The 19,670-nt window shown below is 41.6% G+C and overlaps 1 protein-coding gene across 3 annotated transcripts in view; it reads left to right on the top strand.

The window, feature by feature from the left end:
- Nucleotides 1-19,670, top strand: part of LOC133448403 (metabotropic glutamate receptor 4-like) — a 211,737-nt gene that overhangs the window by 56,132 nt on the left and 135,935 nt on the right. For all 3 annotated transcript variants that reach the window (XM_061726887.1, XM_061726889.1, XM_061726888.1), the window contains exon 2: nt 755-1,792. In XM_061726887.1, coding sequence (XP_061582871.1) covers nt 1,229-1,792 — 564 coding nt within the window. In that variant the 5' untranslated portion in view covers nt 755-1,228. The remainder of the gene's footprint in view (nt 1-754; nt 1,793-19,670) is intronic.

Below are 19,670 nucleotides of genomic sequence, written 5' to 3'. Positions count from 1 at the left end.
GATGGCAAGCGAGAACTAACGAAAAATGAAGCTTCTGAACATCACAGTTGTCACATCCATATTTTGTGGATCGTTTTTTTCCAGCAGAAGCGTAAATATGCAGAAGCAAAGCTTTTTCATGTGTTCGTTTCATCCCAGCTTTCATTTCATGTTCAACGTTGTGAGAAAGGCTTCAGACCAATTTATGGGCACCTCTCCATCCATGATTATATTTGTAATTTATTTTGCCTGCTATATGGAAACACATCATGGTAATGCCAGAGTGGTCAGTTTAAGACAGAGAGATTTTTATCTTTTTCAGCATTTCATTTAGGCTTTTTAAACGCATCTTTGAGACAACAATCTTTGGGATGATTTGACGGTCTTTGAGGCAGCAATGGATATCTTGTGTATTGATAGTAAGTCATTTTTTTCATGTCAGGTTAACGTAAAAAGAGGTAGAAAACCTGAGTACGGTAATAAAATGTTGCAGCTTTGTAATTGCAACTGCTAACAAGATTAATATGAGAAAAAGAAAGATGTGGAATTGCATTCTAAGTCCATTGTGACGTTTTAAATTCACAATCGTAGCTGCAAGCAGAATGTATAAGAGAAATTAGTTTTGGAGGAGAACTGTGTTCTTCTCCTACATAATGCTGCAGTTAAAAGGTTAAGTAAAAAGAGCTATTGAAATGCTCATTTCAATTCAAGTTCGCCTGCCCTTTTCTGCTTTCTCTGTGCACTGTCTCAGTTGCTTCTCTTTTTCATCTTTCAGGAATTCGCTGTGAAGCCTGTGGACCTGAGAAGGCCTGAGGGCTCTGACATACACCAAATCCCTGCCCAGGGGAATGGAGCAGATTAAAAACTTCTGATTGAGGTGGAGAGGAAAGAGACACAAAGAGGGGAAGGGAAAAGACAGCGGGGGAAAAAAAGCTTATCTTTCACCTTTGTTCTTCCTAATGCCCCAAGTGAAGGATCTCCATTGGCAAGTCTGTGAATAACAGAAGACACAAGACAGCTGCCAACCACAGTGGTCAGATGATGGAGTGAGGGAGTGAAAGAAAAAAAAAAGGATTATATCCGGTGAAAGAGCCAGGCTTATATTATTCTGCTAATTGAATGCCTAGGAGAGAGGAGAGACATGAGAGGAATCCTTTTCTGTGCCAACTGTTTCAAGAGGTGTTGCAATTAACCCTCTGGCCGTCATAAAACCATACCGAACTCTGTTGTTTTCTGATTGCTGGTGTGGATGTGTGCTTGGACCGTGGTCATGCTTCAGCCTCCGGCGTGCAGACCGGATCGGACTGGTTATCAAAGAAACAGCCAGCTTCTGCCTGTGCTGCTGCTGCTTCTTTACAGCTCTCTCAAGGCCACTCAGGCTGCCAAACCCAAAGGGCCGGGGCAAACACATTTGAACTCCATCCGCATCGATGGAGATATCTCCTTAGGTGGGCTGTTCCCGGTCCACGCCAGGGGCCACGACGGCAAGCCCTGTGGGGAGCTGAAGAAGGAGAAGGGAATACATAGACTGGAGGCCATGCTCTTTGCCCTAGATCGCATCAATAATGACAATAATCTACTGCCTAACATCACGCTGGGAGCACGAATCCTGGACACCTGTTCCAGGGACACGCACGCCTTGGAGCAGTCGCTCACCTTCGTGCAAGCTCTGATTGAGAAGGACGGGACGGATGTCAAATGTCTTGGTGGCGGAGCGCCCATCATCACCAAACCAGAGAGGGTGGTGGGGGTCATCGGCGCCTCCTCCAGCTCCGTCTCCATCATGGTTGCCAACATACTGCGCCTCTTTAAGGTAAGATATCAGCACAGTTATTAGTTTGGTTGGAATGAAACACACACGCACACACACACACACACACACACACACACACACACACACACACACACACACACACAGAGACACTGCTGATGATGCGTTTAATCTTTTGAACATTTTATGCCAAATGCTTGAATAATTAATAGTTATAATTGAAGCTGCTGGACACTGGGAGAGAAAAGTCTCTGTTGGATATCTGCTGCCACACAATGGATGCTTTCATAACTTTAGAGAAGAGATCCCATTGTAAATCTCATCAGTCTGACGGTTTCCCTGGAGTAGTCGGTTGCTAAGCAATGTGTGGTATTCCTGTCACAATACAGGAGTGATTAATGGGATTCTTGATTTCATCCCCCCCACCATAGAGTTTTAAACAATCAGTTTGTGTTTACATCTGCCTACAGTATGGTAAAAATATGTACTGTTTATGAATATTTGGACAGTTAATGAATTATTGAACACAGATTCTATTTCCTGGTCATTCAACTATAGGAATGTGGTTGTTTTTACTTTACTGAAGGTATGCCAGCCATGTATCAGTTGACTCTCATTTCTCATTCTCATTTCTATAATATTTGAAACAAGGGACTCTTTTTAACCTTCATGAAACACCCACTGCAGAACTAAGAAACTAAAATATATTTCCTTATTAATGCTGGCACCAAAGTCTGGATATCAACCTAAAATTTCAGGTAAAATCCCACGTAACAAGAACAAACATTGCATTGTTAGAGTATTTTTTACATCCCTTGGGAGAAAAATTAAGTTTTATTTAAAAAAAAGGATACATTTCATTAATATTTGATATATTATTAATATTAAAGATATTTGCAGATTATTGTGCAGACTTTTTAGAGTAAGCTTTGTCAGCCATTTCATTAATTATTTTTAGAACATAAGCAAATGTGCATGTTAGGTTAAAATGATTTAGAAGATGCAATTTTTTGAAATAATTAAAAAAATTCTAGTCATTAAATAAACACTAAAAAAATAAACGATTTATTTAATGGTTTAATCATACATCATTATCATACTAAAGTAAACGTGCTAAATTCAGGCAATGTTGGTACTGTGACATTAAGATGTCAGCTAACTGGTGTTGGCTGTTTAATTAGCAGTGATATTTACCCCAGTGTGGAGCTCGTAGTGGGTTATTTATTTCACCAGGGCACGATGAGATGCTCATTTCACAACAGCGATACCTTGAGCTTGACAAAGACTGATGGGCGGTGCTCCAGAAGGATTGCCTCCCTCAGACAGCTGCTCTTTACAAACATGAGTTGCAAGAATTTATATATTTATTTTTCTGAACATTTCCCAGACAACTTAGTCCATCTTAGGAGGATGGCGGGTTCATAGGTTTCACATCCTTTGGGTATCATGAATGACTGCTCACAGAATAAAAAGAGGGGAAGAGTAATTCTCATTGCAGCATGAACCTGAAGGATTCCTGCGCTGCGTCGTTGATACAGTCATCATAACTCACGCAGCTGAAATGGGAAATGTTAGTGCATTTATCTGGGACTTTTTAAAATCATCATTTTAATGTTGTTATTTAAATGATGTGAGGTTTGATAATGATATGATTTCAGTACAGAAGAGGTATCATATCTGAGGTTGATCGTATTCAGCATGTGGATGAATCCATCTTTTGAAGCTATAAGTGGGCACTCATTTTTAGCTGTGTGATGCCACCGCATCTGTAATGTCTTTCCACGCAGGTAAATGCTAGCGTTACCTGTGTTTTAGCGGGTGTTTTACTGATCCTGCTGCCTCGTGAACTTTGATGCACCACTCACTTCCCAACTGGCTGCTCATCTCCATTTAAATAAATTAGACGAGGTGCTGTTGCCACAGACTACAGACAAACTTTGCAGTCGACACTGGTGTGCATGATGTTGGACGTCCCAAACCGGACCCACTTTAAGGGGACCAAAGAATCTTTCTTTCTTTCTTTCTTTCTTTCTTTCTTTCTTTCTTTCTTTCTTTCTTTCTTTCTTTCTTTCTTTCTTTCTTTCTTTCTTTCTTTCTTTCTTTCTTTCTTTCTTTCTTTCTTTCTTTCTTTCTTTCTTTCTTTCTTTCTTTCTTTCTTTCTTTCTTTCTTTCTTTCTTTCTTTCTTTCTTTCTTTCTTTCTTTCTTTCTTTCTTTCGGATCCCGTCTCTCCGAGTTGGTCAAAAAAAATACTGTCGAACACACCAACCCGACGTCGACTGGAGCGTACGTTCTCCGCATGTGCAAGGCGTAACACGTCTCCAAAACTGCAGCGCTAATCTGTGATGTTGCCCCAAATGAAAAGGAAAGAAGAACGGATTAATCTAATGTAGAGTTCTGAACTGAGCCCGCTGTCATCACTCAGTGTTTTCACTTCTGATAGGAGGCGTTCACAACACAGCCCAAATCCAAACCGATGCCATGATAGAGTCTGTGCCATTGCCGTTTATCTAGTATATATTAACCATTGTAATTTCTGGTTAACTCTGATTGGCTAATCAAGGGCTAGCACTCCACCAATCAGATTGGTCGTAGAGGCCGACGGGTAGTGGCGGATTCTACGTTGATTTTATGTTGAATCGGCCAAAATGGATGCAGATTCCAACGCCGATGGACGACTGCACGGGACACACCAACTCGACTCGAGTCACAAACCTCGTCCGATTGTCCGACTGCCCGCGGCATCCGAAGGCCGATAATCAGGTTGGTGTGTCCCGGCCTTAAAAGTCCTCATAAAAAGACGTTATTGTATGTATAGTTGGGTGTCAAGCCAAATAAGATGCGACTCCAAATAAAACGTGCATTGTGTATTTCATATTGGAAAAGATACCTACACAGAAATCATCTCACAAAATGAAGATGACGTCAAATCCAAACATCAATTTGATTTGGAAGATATCTTTTTGCATGAAGCTAGATCTAATGAGCTGAATTTGTTAGTTGTATTTATGTATTAGTTTATCTAATATTCTACAAGAACAGCCTGCAGTCTATAGATTATTTGAAAAGCTCCCTGCTTCCAGAGTGTTACAAACCACATGGGATGTATCCTCCTTGTTGTTGGCCTGCAGCATTATGAGTGAACCCAGTGTGACAAAATACATAAATTATATGTTTTTCCGATATGTACTTCTATTTTTTTTCCAGGTATGATTCTATGCATGGGTCTGTTTTAGAAATGGGGTACAAAATAGATTTATACATCACTTTTTCTCAATCTTCAAATTATAAACTGCCTGTATGTGCTCTTGCAGGGGTGAAACGAAAGCCGTTGTAAAAAGCACCTCCTGCAGTACGTTTTCTGATTCCAATTATACACGGAAACTTTAAATGCTTGTTTTTTTCCCCTCTTTCATTAATCCGCCCAAGCGTTGTCATAGCATATTAAATTCGATTTTGTCCTATCTTCATTCTCTTTATCCTTAACGTACATATTAGTAATCCTACCTTCTGCCTTTTTAGTTTTGGGATGTTGAAGGTCGGGAAAGTCACTGCAGTTTGTTGAGCAGGTTGAGTCGATGAACACGGTGGGAATTTGCCAGTTTTTTTTTTTTTTCCCCACATGGGCTGCTGAATCACATCATTGAAAATCAAATGTTTTTAAATGCACTGACCATTCAATCAGCATCCACTCTAATTCGCTAACAGTCATAACAATCAAAAAAAAAAGAAAAAAAAGAAAGTGTGCTCCTGGCATGCAGCAGACTATTCTGGTTGGTTACATAGATTAAACAGTAAAGCTTTAATGGAGAGAAGTGTGCGGTCATTTAGCTGGAGGGGGGGGGTCATGAGTTACGGCTTCCCAGGGATCCATAGGTCAGCCAGATGCCAGCTGTTTCTCCTGGCCCTGATGGGCCTGCTGATGGCCCGGAAGGTTTTCACTTTACAGCCTTCTCATAACGTCCTCTGCGCCAAGCAAGACATCATTTACTGCATGATCCAAGATGCAGAGGGGTCCGACATCTGCATCTAGCAGCACTGCAGCTATAGTCATAAATGTCTGCTTTAACTGGAGCCGGGGCCATGCACGCAAGCACCAACTCCGCATACTGATGAAGACGAGCAGACTGACACATGGACATGCACAATGTGCAAAAAAAACCAAAACAACAACACTGCAGCACTTAAAGAAACAAGACTGTGGATAAATCCGGTACAAGCAAAAACACAACTACACACAAAGGCAATCATGCACATTAGCACACAAAGTACTTTTAACGCAGCAGCAGCCACCACCCTATAAAGTAGTTTGCAGGTTTACAGTAAAGTGTTTCCTCAGCACACAGATGCATACAGATGTGGTCCAGAGCAGCTTGATGAATATTTTACTCGAACCTTATGTAATGGCAACACAGGGACCTGGAGCTGCAGCTGAAGAATATTTTAGTGGGTCTGTGAGAAGTGGGAGCTCATGTGACAAGCATTTGGGGAAAAGATAATTTATGATCACAGACGAGCCATGTCAGATGATTACATTATTCATTTGCCTTGCAGATGTGCTCGCAAAGTTGACACACATCACCTACAACGCAGATTACACTACGCGTTTAACTCGGCAGGAGGTTCTGAAAGGGATTTCCTTTTTAACTCAACCACAGCAAAAGCTTGGCTCTTGTTCAGTGAAAATAAAAAGCTTTTTTTCTTATAAAAAACAAAACAAAAATTCTTTTGTTCCTTTCTGCGGTGCACGTCAGCAGCACAATAGCGAGGCAGTGACCCAGGTTTAAGAAGCTCAGTGCGTTCCAGCCTTTAATGCTCACTGGAAAGCATTTTGCTGGCTCCTTGTTCTGACATTAGTCTACTGCTGTACTGGACAAAGCATCTCATATTCACCAAATAGCTAGTTTCAGCAGTAAAGCACCCAGCGAGGAGTAAAAAAAAAAAAAAAAAAAAAAACACATTTGGAGGAAATGGAAGAAAGGAAAAAACAAAAACAAAACTTTTCATGTGTGAAAACAAAAGCTTTCAGGATCCCACTCTTTCTGACATTTTCTTTTAAGTTCTCAGCTTGAGCTCTTGTTTTTAAGTCTCACAGTAAAGGCTTTGAAACTAAACCAATGAAACATTCACCACTGACAGACATTTTTGACCACTTTTGTATTTGTGAAAGTCTAAAAAAAAAAAAAAATTAATTAAGTTAGCATTCAGTTTAATGTTCCCACTAAACTATTGCCACATTTGTGCAGCATCCATTGAGGTTAACTGCTAAAAACTAAAATTAAAGTAATTATGGAATGATGGAAGAATGATATGAACATCATTGATTTTGAATAGTTGATCAGATGTTGCCTTGAGCTGGGTTATCAGTTTGAGCCTTATTCACTTGTGAATTATTGCAGAATTTTTGCACTTGATAAGTTTAATGATGAAACAGCTCTGTGAAATAATTCATATTGTGAAATAACAACGTATTATCTGTTTGTGAAGTGCAGTCATCTAATAGGCTGGGACATGGTCCAGTGGTTTAAATGGTGACAGCTGCTTTACGTGACACATGTGGGATGGAAAACCACACTTTTGTTATGTAGAGGTTCAGTTGTTCTTTTTCAACGCTAATGCAATTTGAAGTTCATTCATGATTGCTTTCAACTTATGGTGTTCTTTTCTGTTCTGTGACTCATTTCTTAGTGTGTAAGTAAACACTTGTTGCTATTACATAACACTATGTGAGAAAAATGCTATCCGTGTTGATCTCATTCGGTGTATGCCTGTACAGCAGGAACCTAGCCATGCAACAAGCTGTGAAGAGGATGTCAGGCATCTTCGGTGGTTGGCGGTCTTATGTGAGCTCCTTCCTTGTCAGAGCTGATCAACTTTGCAGCCGTTTTGTGGTCTAAGCTCCATCACGTCCCTGCTTCCCAGAGGTGCCCACCATCTGCTTGGTTGCAACCCCGTTTTAGCATGTTAATGGTTATTTCCCCCCCAGGCGATCCGGTGCGCCTGACTGTATTTCAGGTTCAGATCAGTGAAGGTTCAGCCTGCGTGATCAGCTGCCCGACACCTCAAACATTCATTATTTTGTCATCTGAGGAATTTCTAAGCTTATTGGGAATTTAGTGAAGAAAAAGGGATTCCGCTGTGATCTTTACAGAAGACTCAGGGTGGCATAAGTCGGGTTATACTGCACTGTGTCCGGTCATGATTGGCCCTTTTCTCTGCTAATTCCTCTGCTGGCTTGTACTTATTTACTTAAGTCTTAATCATGCTTGAGCATGATTGCCACTTGTACATACATCATTACATCATTATCTATAACGCTTGTTTGTTTACTTGAAGGATGTGCCTCACATCTCACAAAAACAGGGGTGATGATGGGAACACAACTAAGTTTGTGGTTTATTTTGTGTTTTGCGGGTCAGACACAGCCGTGTCACATTTTTGAATTCCTGAGTTTCACCGCTGGGTTAAATGATTTTCTCAGGGAACTGTTGGAACAATCAAAAATACATGATTTCATTCGCATACATGTGTAACCGTGCCATTAATTGTGAGTCGTGGGTCAGGGGTTTAAACTTAATTTAAGATCAATAAAATGTACTGAAGATAAATTAGTGTCAAAAATGTGCAATTTTATCTTGAAGAAAGGTAGTAATAACTTAAAAATAGATTTTAGTCACTGCCTGAATAAAACATTGGAACACATTCATGGAATTTAATTCAAAAAATACTTTAAAAAACTGCAAAGGGAAATTGATTAATATGTGCTCCTATTTACTGCATTCATTGCTTCCATTGCCCACAGTTTTATGGACTCTGGAGAACAGCGGAAATAACTTTAATGCTTTTGGTTCTTAGTCCATAAATATCTAAAAACAACTTATTTTTAATTTCTGCCCTGCTCTGGCCCCCACGCGGTGAATTCTTACACCCCTGCTGACCCCTGAAACTTCATGTTGTCTCACCTTGTTCTCATAGTTTTAATTCCCTCGTAAACCTTCCAGTGACAGAGTATAATGATGGCCCTGTGCCAAAATTGATTTAGCAGCTCATTTGGGTGAGTGACAGTTATGTCAAAATTAAATAGTGTGAACCCAGTGAGGCGTTGCACATCAGCCATGCCCTCTCATTCACAGCCAGTGACAACGGGATTGCTCACATTGACTACTTAGTATTTTTGTGCTTTCTGCTCATGCAGATCATTTTCATGCAATGTGTCATGTTTTTAAACTTGAGTTGGAATTGTTAGGGACGTGTTACAGATAAGGGTCAACGTTTGACTACTTTTGATTCAACTAAACATTATACATGGAAGAAAGAATAATGAAAATGGCATAGGCAAAAATAATAATACATATAATTAATATTCAATTGCACAAAGCTGCAAGTCCTCACTGTTAAAAGATGAACTGCAGCTCTCAATGAGACTTCTGCATCCTCCAATAGGTATCTTGATTTGTCTTAGGATGTTCAGATTTTTCTCATATATATATATATATATATATATATATATATATATATATATATATATATATATATATATTCTTTGCTAATTCTTGTTCATGTTCAGGTTTCAGCTCACCCAACTTTAACATCAATCTAAAACTCTCTATTAAAGTTTGGTATTATTGTGTGTCAACATTGTTGCCAAATTATAGGTTTTCTCTCTTTAAACAGGTTAAATGTCATAATATTCTTGTAAAAAAACAATAAATCCTTTATTTTCATACTTTCATCTGATTACTGACATTGTGTCCATAAAGTTTGATTGAAACCATTTTTACCTCTTCTCATCAAATGACTAACTAAAAAGAGGAATGCTTCTGACAACAAAAATATTCCAACTTTACAATGTACTTATGTCATGCAGGTATACACAAGACGATTGCAATTTAATCCCCTTTCAGGAGGATTTCTTCAATGAACTATAAGGATACTAACACATGTGTCCATATTTTATGTATAACCTGTCAATGAATCAATGTGATGCTGAATTACAAATGTCAGAGTTATTTGAAGGTTTCTGTGTAAGCACATTTCCCATGGGTATATACTGTATTTCATTATCTATTAGACAGAAAACTTCATTTTTGCTTCAAAGAGTACACTGCAACACATAGAAAGACAGAATAGGGTGCGTTGTTTCTTTGTAATTTCAAAATGAGACCCATTTTGGCCAAAGTGTTGCAAGTCACAGTGGGAGCTGCAGATAATAATCCAGTTTGGTTCAGGGAGGTGATATTTTATCCATTTTCTGTCATTTCCGATACCATGTTTTCTCTCTTCATCCTTTGTCCTTTCTTTTTTCCAACTAGCTAAATTCTGTTTGATTTTAAGCCATTGCTTCTGTTCTCTTTTCTTTGATATTTAATATGCAATACTAGTGTTGATTCATCTCACCTTTTAACCTTGATCAACCCAATGCCACTATTAGACTTAGAAAACCATTCTTTGTTGCCCTAACAGGCTTTAGCCTCATCCATGCCATTTCACACTGCTCATACAGTATATCCACTTTTTGCTTCAGCCAATGCAAGGGGCCACTGCTTTTCTCTGGAATTTGTCAAAGACTAAATCCAAACCCCGAAATTTCAGCTTTTCACAGATTGGCCTGGATATCATGGATCTGCTACCTTTTTCTGTAAGTTATGTCAACTGAATAAGGATAGAGGGCAGTTTGATACCATGTAGTGAAACGGCTCTCTGTCTGGAAGCATTGGATGTCTGTAAACTGGCGGTTTGTTCACATCCAGAATTAATGTAAAGTTTTTGGCTCAAAACCCTTTTAAATCCAGGGAGTTTTCCCAAGGATTATTTTGTTTAATAATTTACTGGAAGACAAAGTAACATCAAGTAACGGTTTAAAATGTGATACTTGGGAGTTCTCTTGGTACGAATTTTGTTTGAGTCCCACTACTTTCCTGTTGATTGGCTTGAATTACAGCTTAAAATGTAATACAGGGAGCCAGTATAAAGAATTCAGAACTGGGGTGATGTGGTCCATATTCTCGGTACTAGTAAGAACAAAGGCAGCAGGATTTTGGACCAGTTGTAGCTGTCTGATTGACATTTTAGGCAGACCTGTGAAATTGCAGTATTCAAGTCGATTGGAGATAAACGCATGGATGAGTCTTCAAGATCCTGCTGAGACATTAGTCTTTTGATCCTGGAGATGTTCTTCAGGTGATAGAAGGTCGACTTTGTAATTGTTTCAATGTGTCTCTGAAGGTTCAGGTCTAAGTCCATGACTACACCCAGATTTCAGGCCTCATCAGTGGTTTGTAGCGGTAGAAACTGCAACTGTGTGCTGACTTTTAAATGCTCTTTTGGTCCAAAAACAACTACTTCAGTTTTGTTTTTGTTCAACTGAAGAAAATGATGGCACACCCACTCATTGCTTTGTTCTATGCATCTACTCAATGCTTGTATGGGCTCATTGGCACGGGGACATTGTAAAGTAAAGTTTTGTGTCATCTGCATAGTTATGGTAACTAATCTTGTTGGGTTTTTTTTGTGGCACAAGTGGCCACATTGGGAAAATAGGAAGACAAGAAATGGGCAGAGAGGGGAGGAAGACATGCACTAAAGAGCGACAGGCTGGGACTCGAACTTGCGTTGTCTGCACGAGGACTGAGCTATAAAGGGCCCCATCTTGTTGTCTATTATTATCTGAGCTAGCAGACGCATGTACAGTAGATATTAAATAGGAGTGGTTCTAGGATAAGGCGCTTTTCCAGTAGCAAGAGCTGTGGGGAAATCCGGCGGACAGGAACCTTTACGGGGCCAACAGTCTCCTTGGCCCCTTCCACCGGTGTGTTTCCACTTCACTGTAGTACAAGAACCATTGACTGAAAAAATAGCGCCACCGACCACCAGGTAATGCACAATTTTTTGCAGTTCGCAAAACTGTCATCAGAAGAATGAAAAGAAGAAGAAACACGTAAACAACAGATGCTGCTTGCTTTAAAAAAAAATTAAAATCAAAAGAAACAGCTGGACCTCATATTGGTCTAATATGACAGCAAGACCTGAACCGATTCGTCGGCCCATCCATCGATAAACTGTAACTGTATTAAATGTACTCGTAGCAAAATGTTTAAATGATTTGTGGTCACATGATTTAAGTTCACGTGAGAGGACTGAACGTAATTTCCTGCTTTTAGAATATCCAGTCAGCAGAGATCCCCTCTAGGCTGAAAAATGGCCCTCTCCTACTACAGCGCTGTTTTTCGGCCAGGTAAAGGTTCCTGAGGGCCGCATTACAGGGCTGTTCCTGGTAATGGACACACGTGCAAAAGGTCTGGCTCTGAAAAATCTACCCGGAACTCCCGTTAGTGGAAACGTGCCTATATAACCTTGGAGAACTCCTCATGTAATTTTTGTTATTTTTGATTCCGATGTAAAGTTACCTATTGACACAAAGTAGTCCCTGTCCTTTAATGCCCCTTTTGCATTAGTCCTTACTCGGCCCGACTCGGCTCGTCACGCCTCTACCCGTTTTGTCTTTTTCCACAGCCAGGGGAGAAGTGGGGGAGTTGGGGTGAAGCTGCTGTGACGTACTCGATTGCGCAACCGCTTTGTTCGCGTCGGCGCTGATGAGAAATCAGCTGGAGCCGCGAGCGGCTGAGAGTAAAACAGCCCGTCTACATCCCTTTCTTAATTCTCTCGTCAGCCACCAGGTTTATGAACATCTGCACCTCAGAGTTGGATCACCAAACAGACGTTTTGCACTTTATAATAAAATCGCTGCGAGTCGCGCTCGCGCTGACTCCCGCTTCCTGATATAAACGTCTGACGGCCCCACCCCCCCACCAATCAGAGGCGTGGAGGGTGGTGACGTCCCCGCCCCCCGACCAATCAGTGGCGCGGAGAGTGGTGATGTCAGAAATAGTCCCGGCTCAGCCCGGATAGAACCTCGCTGGAATGGTTACAGAAATGGTATCGGCTTGGAGCGGCTCTACCCGTCTCACCCCCTAGTGCAAATGCGCAAAACGGGGTCGTGGCGGGTAGAACCGAGCTCAGGCGGGACTAGTGCAAAAAGGGCAATAGTAAGACTCAAACCAGTCAAGTACTGGACCAGAAAGTCTGAGCCAATTCTCCAGTCTAATATACAACGGTGTATATTTAACAACGGTCAACGGTGTCAAATGCTGTACTGAGGTCCAATAATACCAGCACTGTGGTTCTAACGCATTTATGTGGATGTCATTGAACACCTTGACAAAAGCAGTCTATGTTGTTTGGTTAACACGGAAACCTGACTACAAGATGTCAAAATGGTTAGTCAGAGTTAAGAAAGTTTTAAACCAATCAAAACTCAGCTTTTTCGTTAATCTTACTGACTGGAAGATTTAAGGTGGGTCTGTAATTTTGTATAACAACTTGTCCAAATAGTTCTTTTTTAACAATGATAAGATGTGGGATAAAACATCTGAGATTAAATGCCATGATGGCTAAAACTTTCTTGAAGAAAGCTGTGGATAAAATTTGAGACAAGGAGGAGGTCAGTTGATCCAGGTTTTTCTAGTTGATTGCTCAAAACTGCGTAATTTTGTCTAAATTGGTTTTGATTGGACACAGCACTGTTCCTGGACTTGATATTGATACACTGACTACTTTTCAAATTTTCAGAATTTTCTCTGTAAAGAAGTGAGAAAATTCCTTGCAAGACTTAGTGGAGTGGACTTCAGATGCAACAGATGTTAACCTGTCCACTTTAGCAAACAAGGACTGGACTGTTATTGGTGTTTTTGTTGATGATTTCAGAAAAGGATTCCTTTGCATTCCTCAGTTGTAAATCATATTTGTGAAGTTTCTTTTTATAAATATCATAGTGAACCTCCAGTACGGTCTTTCAACAATCCCTTTTTTCACTAGTGGGGCATTTCTGCATGAAGATTTCCTCTTCCTAGAGACAACCTACAGCTTAGTGGGAACAATGGAATCAATGATACCTGAAATTTTGGAGTGGAAGTTATCTGGTAGTTAATTTACTGAGTTATAGGACAGAGTGGAGGTGGGAGAGTAGACTTGGTTGCAGGGTTAAGTTGATGGTGATTTTAAAGAAAGAAGAAAAGTGGTCAGACTGGGCCACTTCAGTCACAAAGACCTTGGAAATGTTAAGACCGTTACTGATAATCCTGAAAAAGGTATGCCCTCATTCGTGCGCTGCTTGTTTCCCTAGTTGAGTCGAACCAAAACGTTTTAGCATACTGCACATTTCTTTAACCCCTCTGTCAGGGGGGATTGTCAACATGGATGTTAAAGCCTCTCACAATGATTAATTATCATTACAGACAGCAGGTCATTGAAATCATTGAAAAGAATTAGCATTGTGTTTTGGACGCCTGTAGACATTCATAAACATGGCTCGAGAACGACCCTTTACCTGAACAGACAGATATTACAAAGAGTCAAATATTCCTAACTAGAGCTTTTTACACTTCAATGAATCATGAAACAGTATGGCAACCTCTCCCCCTCTCTTATGCTCTCTACTTTCACTTAGAAAACTAAAGTTGAGAGGTGCCGTGGTGGGGTTCCCGGAGGAAGGTTTAGGGTTTGGGGCTGAGAGGGGTTTCATTTGTTGTCCTGTTGGAGTCTGGGGAGACTCCACTACTACTACTACTACTACTACTGTCATTTAGCAAACGCTTTTATCCAAAGCTACTTACATATGAGTGAACAACAGAAGCACAAAAATCACATAGGAGGGTACAGCTGGATAAGTGCTGGTCAGACTGCTGAGAGTCCAGTTGGACACAGGTACTGTCACGCCAGTGCTAAAATATCTTTCTTTTTTTCTCCTATAAAAGAGAAAGCTACGTCTAAGAAGACACCATCTTGACGTAAGTGCATGCATCTTACTAGATGGCGAAGTGCTCCATAAAGAGCTGAGTCTTTAGCTTGCTCTTAAAAGTGGGTACAGACGCTGCAGATCGGACAGAGTTAGATAGGTCATTCCACCATCGGGGAACAATGGAGGAGAAGAGTCTGGCTACTGATTTCACGCCACGTGGTGGTGGAAGCACCAGCCGTCTTTCACTGGCAGAGCGGAGCTGTCGAGGGAGTGTAGCTCTGAATCAAGTATTGAAGGTATTGAGGAGCCGTTTGGGTAATTGTTTGGTAAGCCAGAAGCAGAGCTTTAAACTTGATGCGTGCTGCAACTGGAAGCCAGTGCAGAGAGATTAGCAGCGGAGTGACATGAGTTCTCTTGGGTTGATTGAAAACTAGACGTGCTGCTGCATTCTGGATCATCTGTAGAGGTTTAACTGAGCACGCAGGAAGGCCGACCAACAAGAAATTACAGTAGTCAATGCGTGACATGACCAGAGCCTGAACCAAAAGCTGTGTCGTATGATCTGTCAGGTAGGGTCTGATTTTCCTGATGTTGTAGAGAGCGAACCGGCAAGACCGGGAAACCGAGGCAACATGCTCCTTAAAGGTCAGCTGGCTGTCTAAAAGGACACCAAGATTCCTGGCAGCAGATGCGGGCACAAGTGTGGTGGAATCTAGCTGCACGCGTATCTGAGGAGGTAAGGTGTGACTGGCTGGACAAACAATGAGCTCAGTTTTGGACAGATTTAGCTGAAGGTGACGGCAGAGAGTCAGACTAACAAAGGCAATCAAGTGCCCGAAATCAAACCAGAAACTCAATTCAGACGCCCACTGAAACCGACCGATCACTCTCGAATGAAATCCGTGCTTGTTGTGGTGACGTATTCGTCTCTTTCTGGGTGTGCTGTCCTCCGTGGTCCTTACTTATCTCAGCAGGCAGTATCAGTTGTTCTTCAGAATGCTGTCTTATCAGTTGTTGTGGATTTCCTTGCCTCCTGTTCTTGGCGGAGGCTGCTGGTGTCTGATTTATACAATAAAAAATGTTGGAGGTGAACAGCGGCACCCCAGACTTATTAAGGCAGAATCCATCTACCTTAAAAAGATTTCTGCGTTCCCAGAAAATGTTAAAGTTGTCAATAAGGTCACTGATTGTGCAGCACACCTATCTTTAAGCTGATGGTTAAGCATCATCAGTCTATTTAATCTCATCTCCACACAAAACTGTTGATAGAAGTCCACTGAAAAACACCTTGGTATTGAGGCCCTGAACCTTGTTCAGTAGATAAATAAAGTCAACTTTCAAGATTTTCGACTGTTGCTCCTACATCGAGGGGGTCTCGTGTGTATGATGAGGCTTTTCACTGTTGGATGCTGATCAGTGATCATCAGTATTTTCTCTGAAATATCAGACACCATGTTGTTGGTAAAATGGAATACTTTGGTGTTTTTCTTGCTGCAAAAGCATTTGATCACATTCACAGCTCCGTCACTCACTATCAGGGTTTGAGTCCCAGTGGCCGCCTCTTTCTGAAGCTGTTTAGCGTAGAATCTGGTCTCTCTGCTGTTTGAAGATGAATGCGGTTGTGACAAACTATCTGGTTCGGAGATCATTGGGCCAAGGTGCATTGCATTTCTGCATTTCCCGACACCAAATGTTGACTTTACGATTTTAAATAGTTCGGCAGATCTCACAACAATTTTTCTTTGGTTGGCCCTGTCTGCTTTTTTCCAATGACTGAGTCACCACCCAAGACCTTTCCTCTGGCCTCCTGTGCAGCTTTTGGTGAGATAGCGGTGGTGCATCCCAGGACCGACTTCTCAGGTTATTGTGGCTTGGTGTTCTGCCCTTGGTTGGAGGTAACCCTCTCCAGCAACAGCCGTTACGACTCATTTTGTTGGATGTGATTTAGCCTCACTAGAGGAATCTTCTGTTTTCGTTGGACTTCCAGGTGGACAGCCAACAGCTCCACCAGTCTTGGTCCTCATCGTCTGACTTTGGATTCTGAGTCCACTACTGCCTCTTCATCTCTAAAACCAGCTGTATATCAAGCTGCCGTAATACTTTGGATGAGAAAACCTAAAAGGTGTAGTGACAATAGCATCCATAATTCACTCATCTTTAAGAGGAAATCAACACACTGTTATGTGTAAACACAGAACTTGAGTTGATTAGTTCCTCATACAGTTATATAAAAGTGTGGGGTGTTGTATTTAATGTATTTCATGTTTAATACCGAGTCGCAATGAGTATGGTAGTTTAGTTTTCTCGGCTTCTCTAATTGGCTACAATGTTTGTTTATGGGTTGGTTGCTTGACAGTGCCATCTTGCTTGCCGTTGTTCTCTCTGCTTTCACAATAGAAAAGCACGGCATTATGTGGGAAAATGCCTCCTCCTTATCCTTTCAATTTCACACAAAGGAATAAAATATTACCGTATTTTCACGGCCATACAGTGCGCCGTATAAAAAGGCGCAGTCTCAGTTATGCGTGTCATTACTGTATTTTACACACACACACACGGCACACCATACGAAAAGACGCCGTCCACACACACAAATGGCGCACCGCCTTACAACAACACACACACAAGCATACAAGTGTGCGTATTTAAAAATAGAGCGGGAGCAAAACTGAGTTTGATTGTGCTTTATTTAAAGGTGACCTATTATGGCATTTAATGTATATTTTAAACAGGCCTTGAATGTCTTAAAAACAATTAAAAGCTTGTTTTTTCTAAATAAATCAGAAATTCCGCCTCTGGGCCATGTCTTTATTTTTACCGCTTCTAACCTCCTTCTCTATGAGGTATTCTGAGGGGGCGGGGAGGCTATGATAATGAGTGCTGATGGGCTGCCTTAATGACGTGTAGTAGGGGAGGGCACAAAGCCTCGCTCCGGGCAGAAAAGCAGCCGGCTGCGTACACTATTAAAGTATTAAAATTACTTTACTTCAGCGCCCACACCCTGGGTGGGAGTTTGCATGTTCTCCCCGTGTTCCCTTGGTAGTTAATGTGAGCTACCCTCACAAAAACATGCACACAGTCCTGGGCTATACATGCCCCCTCTGGTCAACCGGGGCGCCAGATGGGGTGGGGAGGATTTGGCCGGAATAACGTGATCCTTCCACGCGCTACGTCCGGCCGGAGAAGCCCCACCCTGTCTGGTGAAAAGATGCGGCCTGCTCACTCCTCAGGTTAAGGAGGAAACCTGAGCTCAGTGCAGGGCCCTCCCAGGGTTGGTAGAGGGGAGCAATGCCCATGACTGTCACTTAGGTAGGAGCACTGGGTGATGAAAAATGGGGAAAAAAATCGGGGATAAAAATATAAAAAAAAAAAAAAAAAAAAAAACGTGTCCCATGCGAGCGAGCGTCAGTGATAAAATCAATTCCATTGCTTTATTTTTTTTGTATTGGACTGTCCTAACTGGCCGCAAATTTAACGGTTTCAGTGTGGACAGAGAGCGTCCGATGTCACGCAGCTCGACGCAATAGTGGGACGCTCGCATGCATTTATGACACGGTGTAAACGACTCCCTGGGATCTTAAAGCCTGATTTACGGTTCTGCGTTAAATCGACGCGTACGCCGTAGGCTCTGCGTTGGTGTAACGCGGAACCATAACATAAATCAGCCTTTAGTTCCCTGAAGACCACACTAATTCACACAGGAAGCTTTAATTGAATTCTAAACAGGTACACCACAGTTATTTACTCCTATTCCTCATCATTTCATTTCTTATGTTACAAGACAAATGAATCATGTTAACTGTAAAGAAACACTGAATGTTCACAAATGGCAACTTTATTGTTAAAAAAAATAAAATAACATTTGTACACATTATATACACCACTTATATACACCATACACTGTTTATATATACCAAGTTGTATATAAATAACATTTATGCACTATTGCTGGCTCAAGGAAGGACCGTGCGTCTTCTGAAGGTGTTGTTGAACAGCTCCAGGTGCTTGGAAGATCTGAAACCATAGACAGAAAAAAAATTATTACTAATAGAGCTCCGGTGTTACCTAACGGGTAAAACCAGAGCACCGGAGCCACTCACCGGACCTTACTCGTAGACAAATATAAATAACATAAAAAATTAACGTCACTTACAGCTGACTCGTGTGCAGTTGCCGGGTCCGTACTGTTGGTACTGATCCTTTTATGAGGGTAAGTGTCGATGCAAAACCTAATTTTTACTGTCCCTCGTTGTTGAAACAGCCACACGATACACCGCTTCAAAACAATGACGGAAGCTCCAGCCGGCGGAGTTAGTTGTGGGCGTGGTTTCACGCAGCAGAGGCCGACCTATGGAAATCGCTCCTGTCGTTATGTAACGACGGGAGCAGAATCTGAACGGCTCGTAAAAGTCACATGACACTGGAAGGATCATCCGGGCGGCTGTACAGACACTGCAGAATTTGGCTGCTTTACTCCTTCTCTGAGTTGGCAGGGTGAGGGGAGACCACTTTATATATGTTAAAGCAAGAAAAAACGTGTTTTTCATAATAGGTCCCCTTTAAGTCTTTATTACAAAGTAGCCTACTAACATTTTTTAAATCACCAATGAGTAATCAAAAATTAAAACAAGCGTCATTAATCAAACTCATCGAAGTCCTCATCCTCCGTTTCTGAATTAAACAGCTGCGCTAAATCAAATATGGAACCGTTGTCAGGACGCAGCCCGTTGGGCTGAGACCAGGAGAACTGCTGCGCGCTCACCGCCGGGCAGGCCGACCTCCCCGCCCGCGGGGATGTGTTGGCTGCCGCTCGGGCGGCGGTTCCTCCGGAATGCACGGTGTTTCTCAAAGTGCTCCCGTGAGGGAGCCGCAGTGAGAGCCCCCGACAACACACATTCGGCGCACTGCGCCGCACATTTTGAAAAAAAAAATAAGACGTTTATATGCGCCTAATGGTCGCGAAAATGTGGTAGGCGTGACAAGCAAACGTAACGTATGTAACTCTATAAATAAGGGCGCACATCCATGTTAACACACGTTATGTGGCAAAGTTGATGATAGATGATAAGAAACATCGACTCTTTCACACAGTAGTCATAAATGACTCTCACAGGTAATAAAATGAA

The sequence above is a fragment of the Cololabis saira genome, chromosome 8, assembly GCF_033807715.1.
Source record: "Cololabis saira isolate AMF1-May2022 chromosome 8, fColSai1.1, whole genome shotgun sequence".
NCBI classification, from domain to species: Eukaryota; Metazoa; Chordata; class Actinopteri; order Beloniformes; family Belonidae; genus Cololabis; species Cololabis saira.
This window is presented reverse-complemented; position numbering and strand designations above follow the sequence as displayed.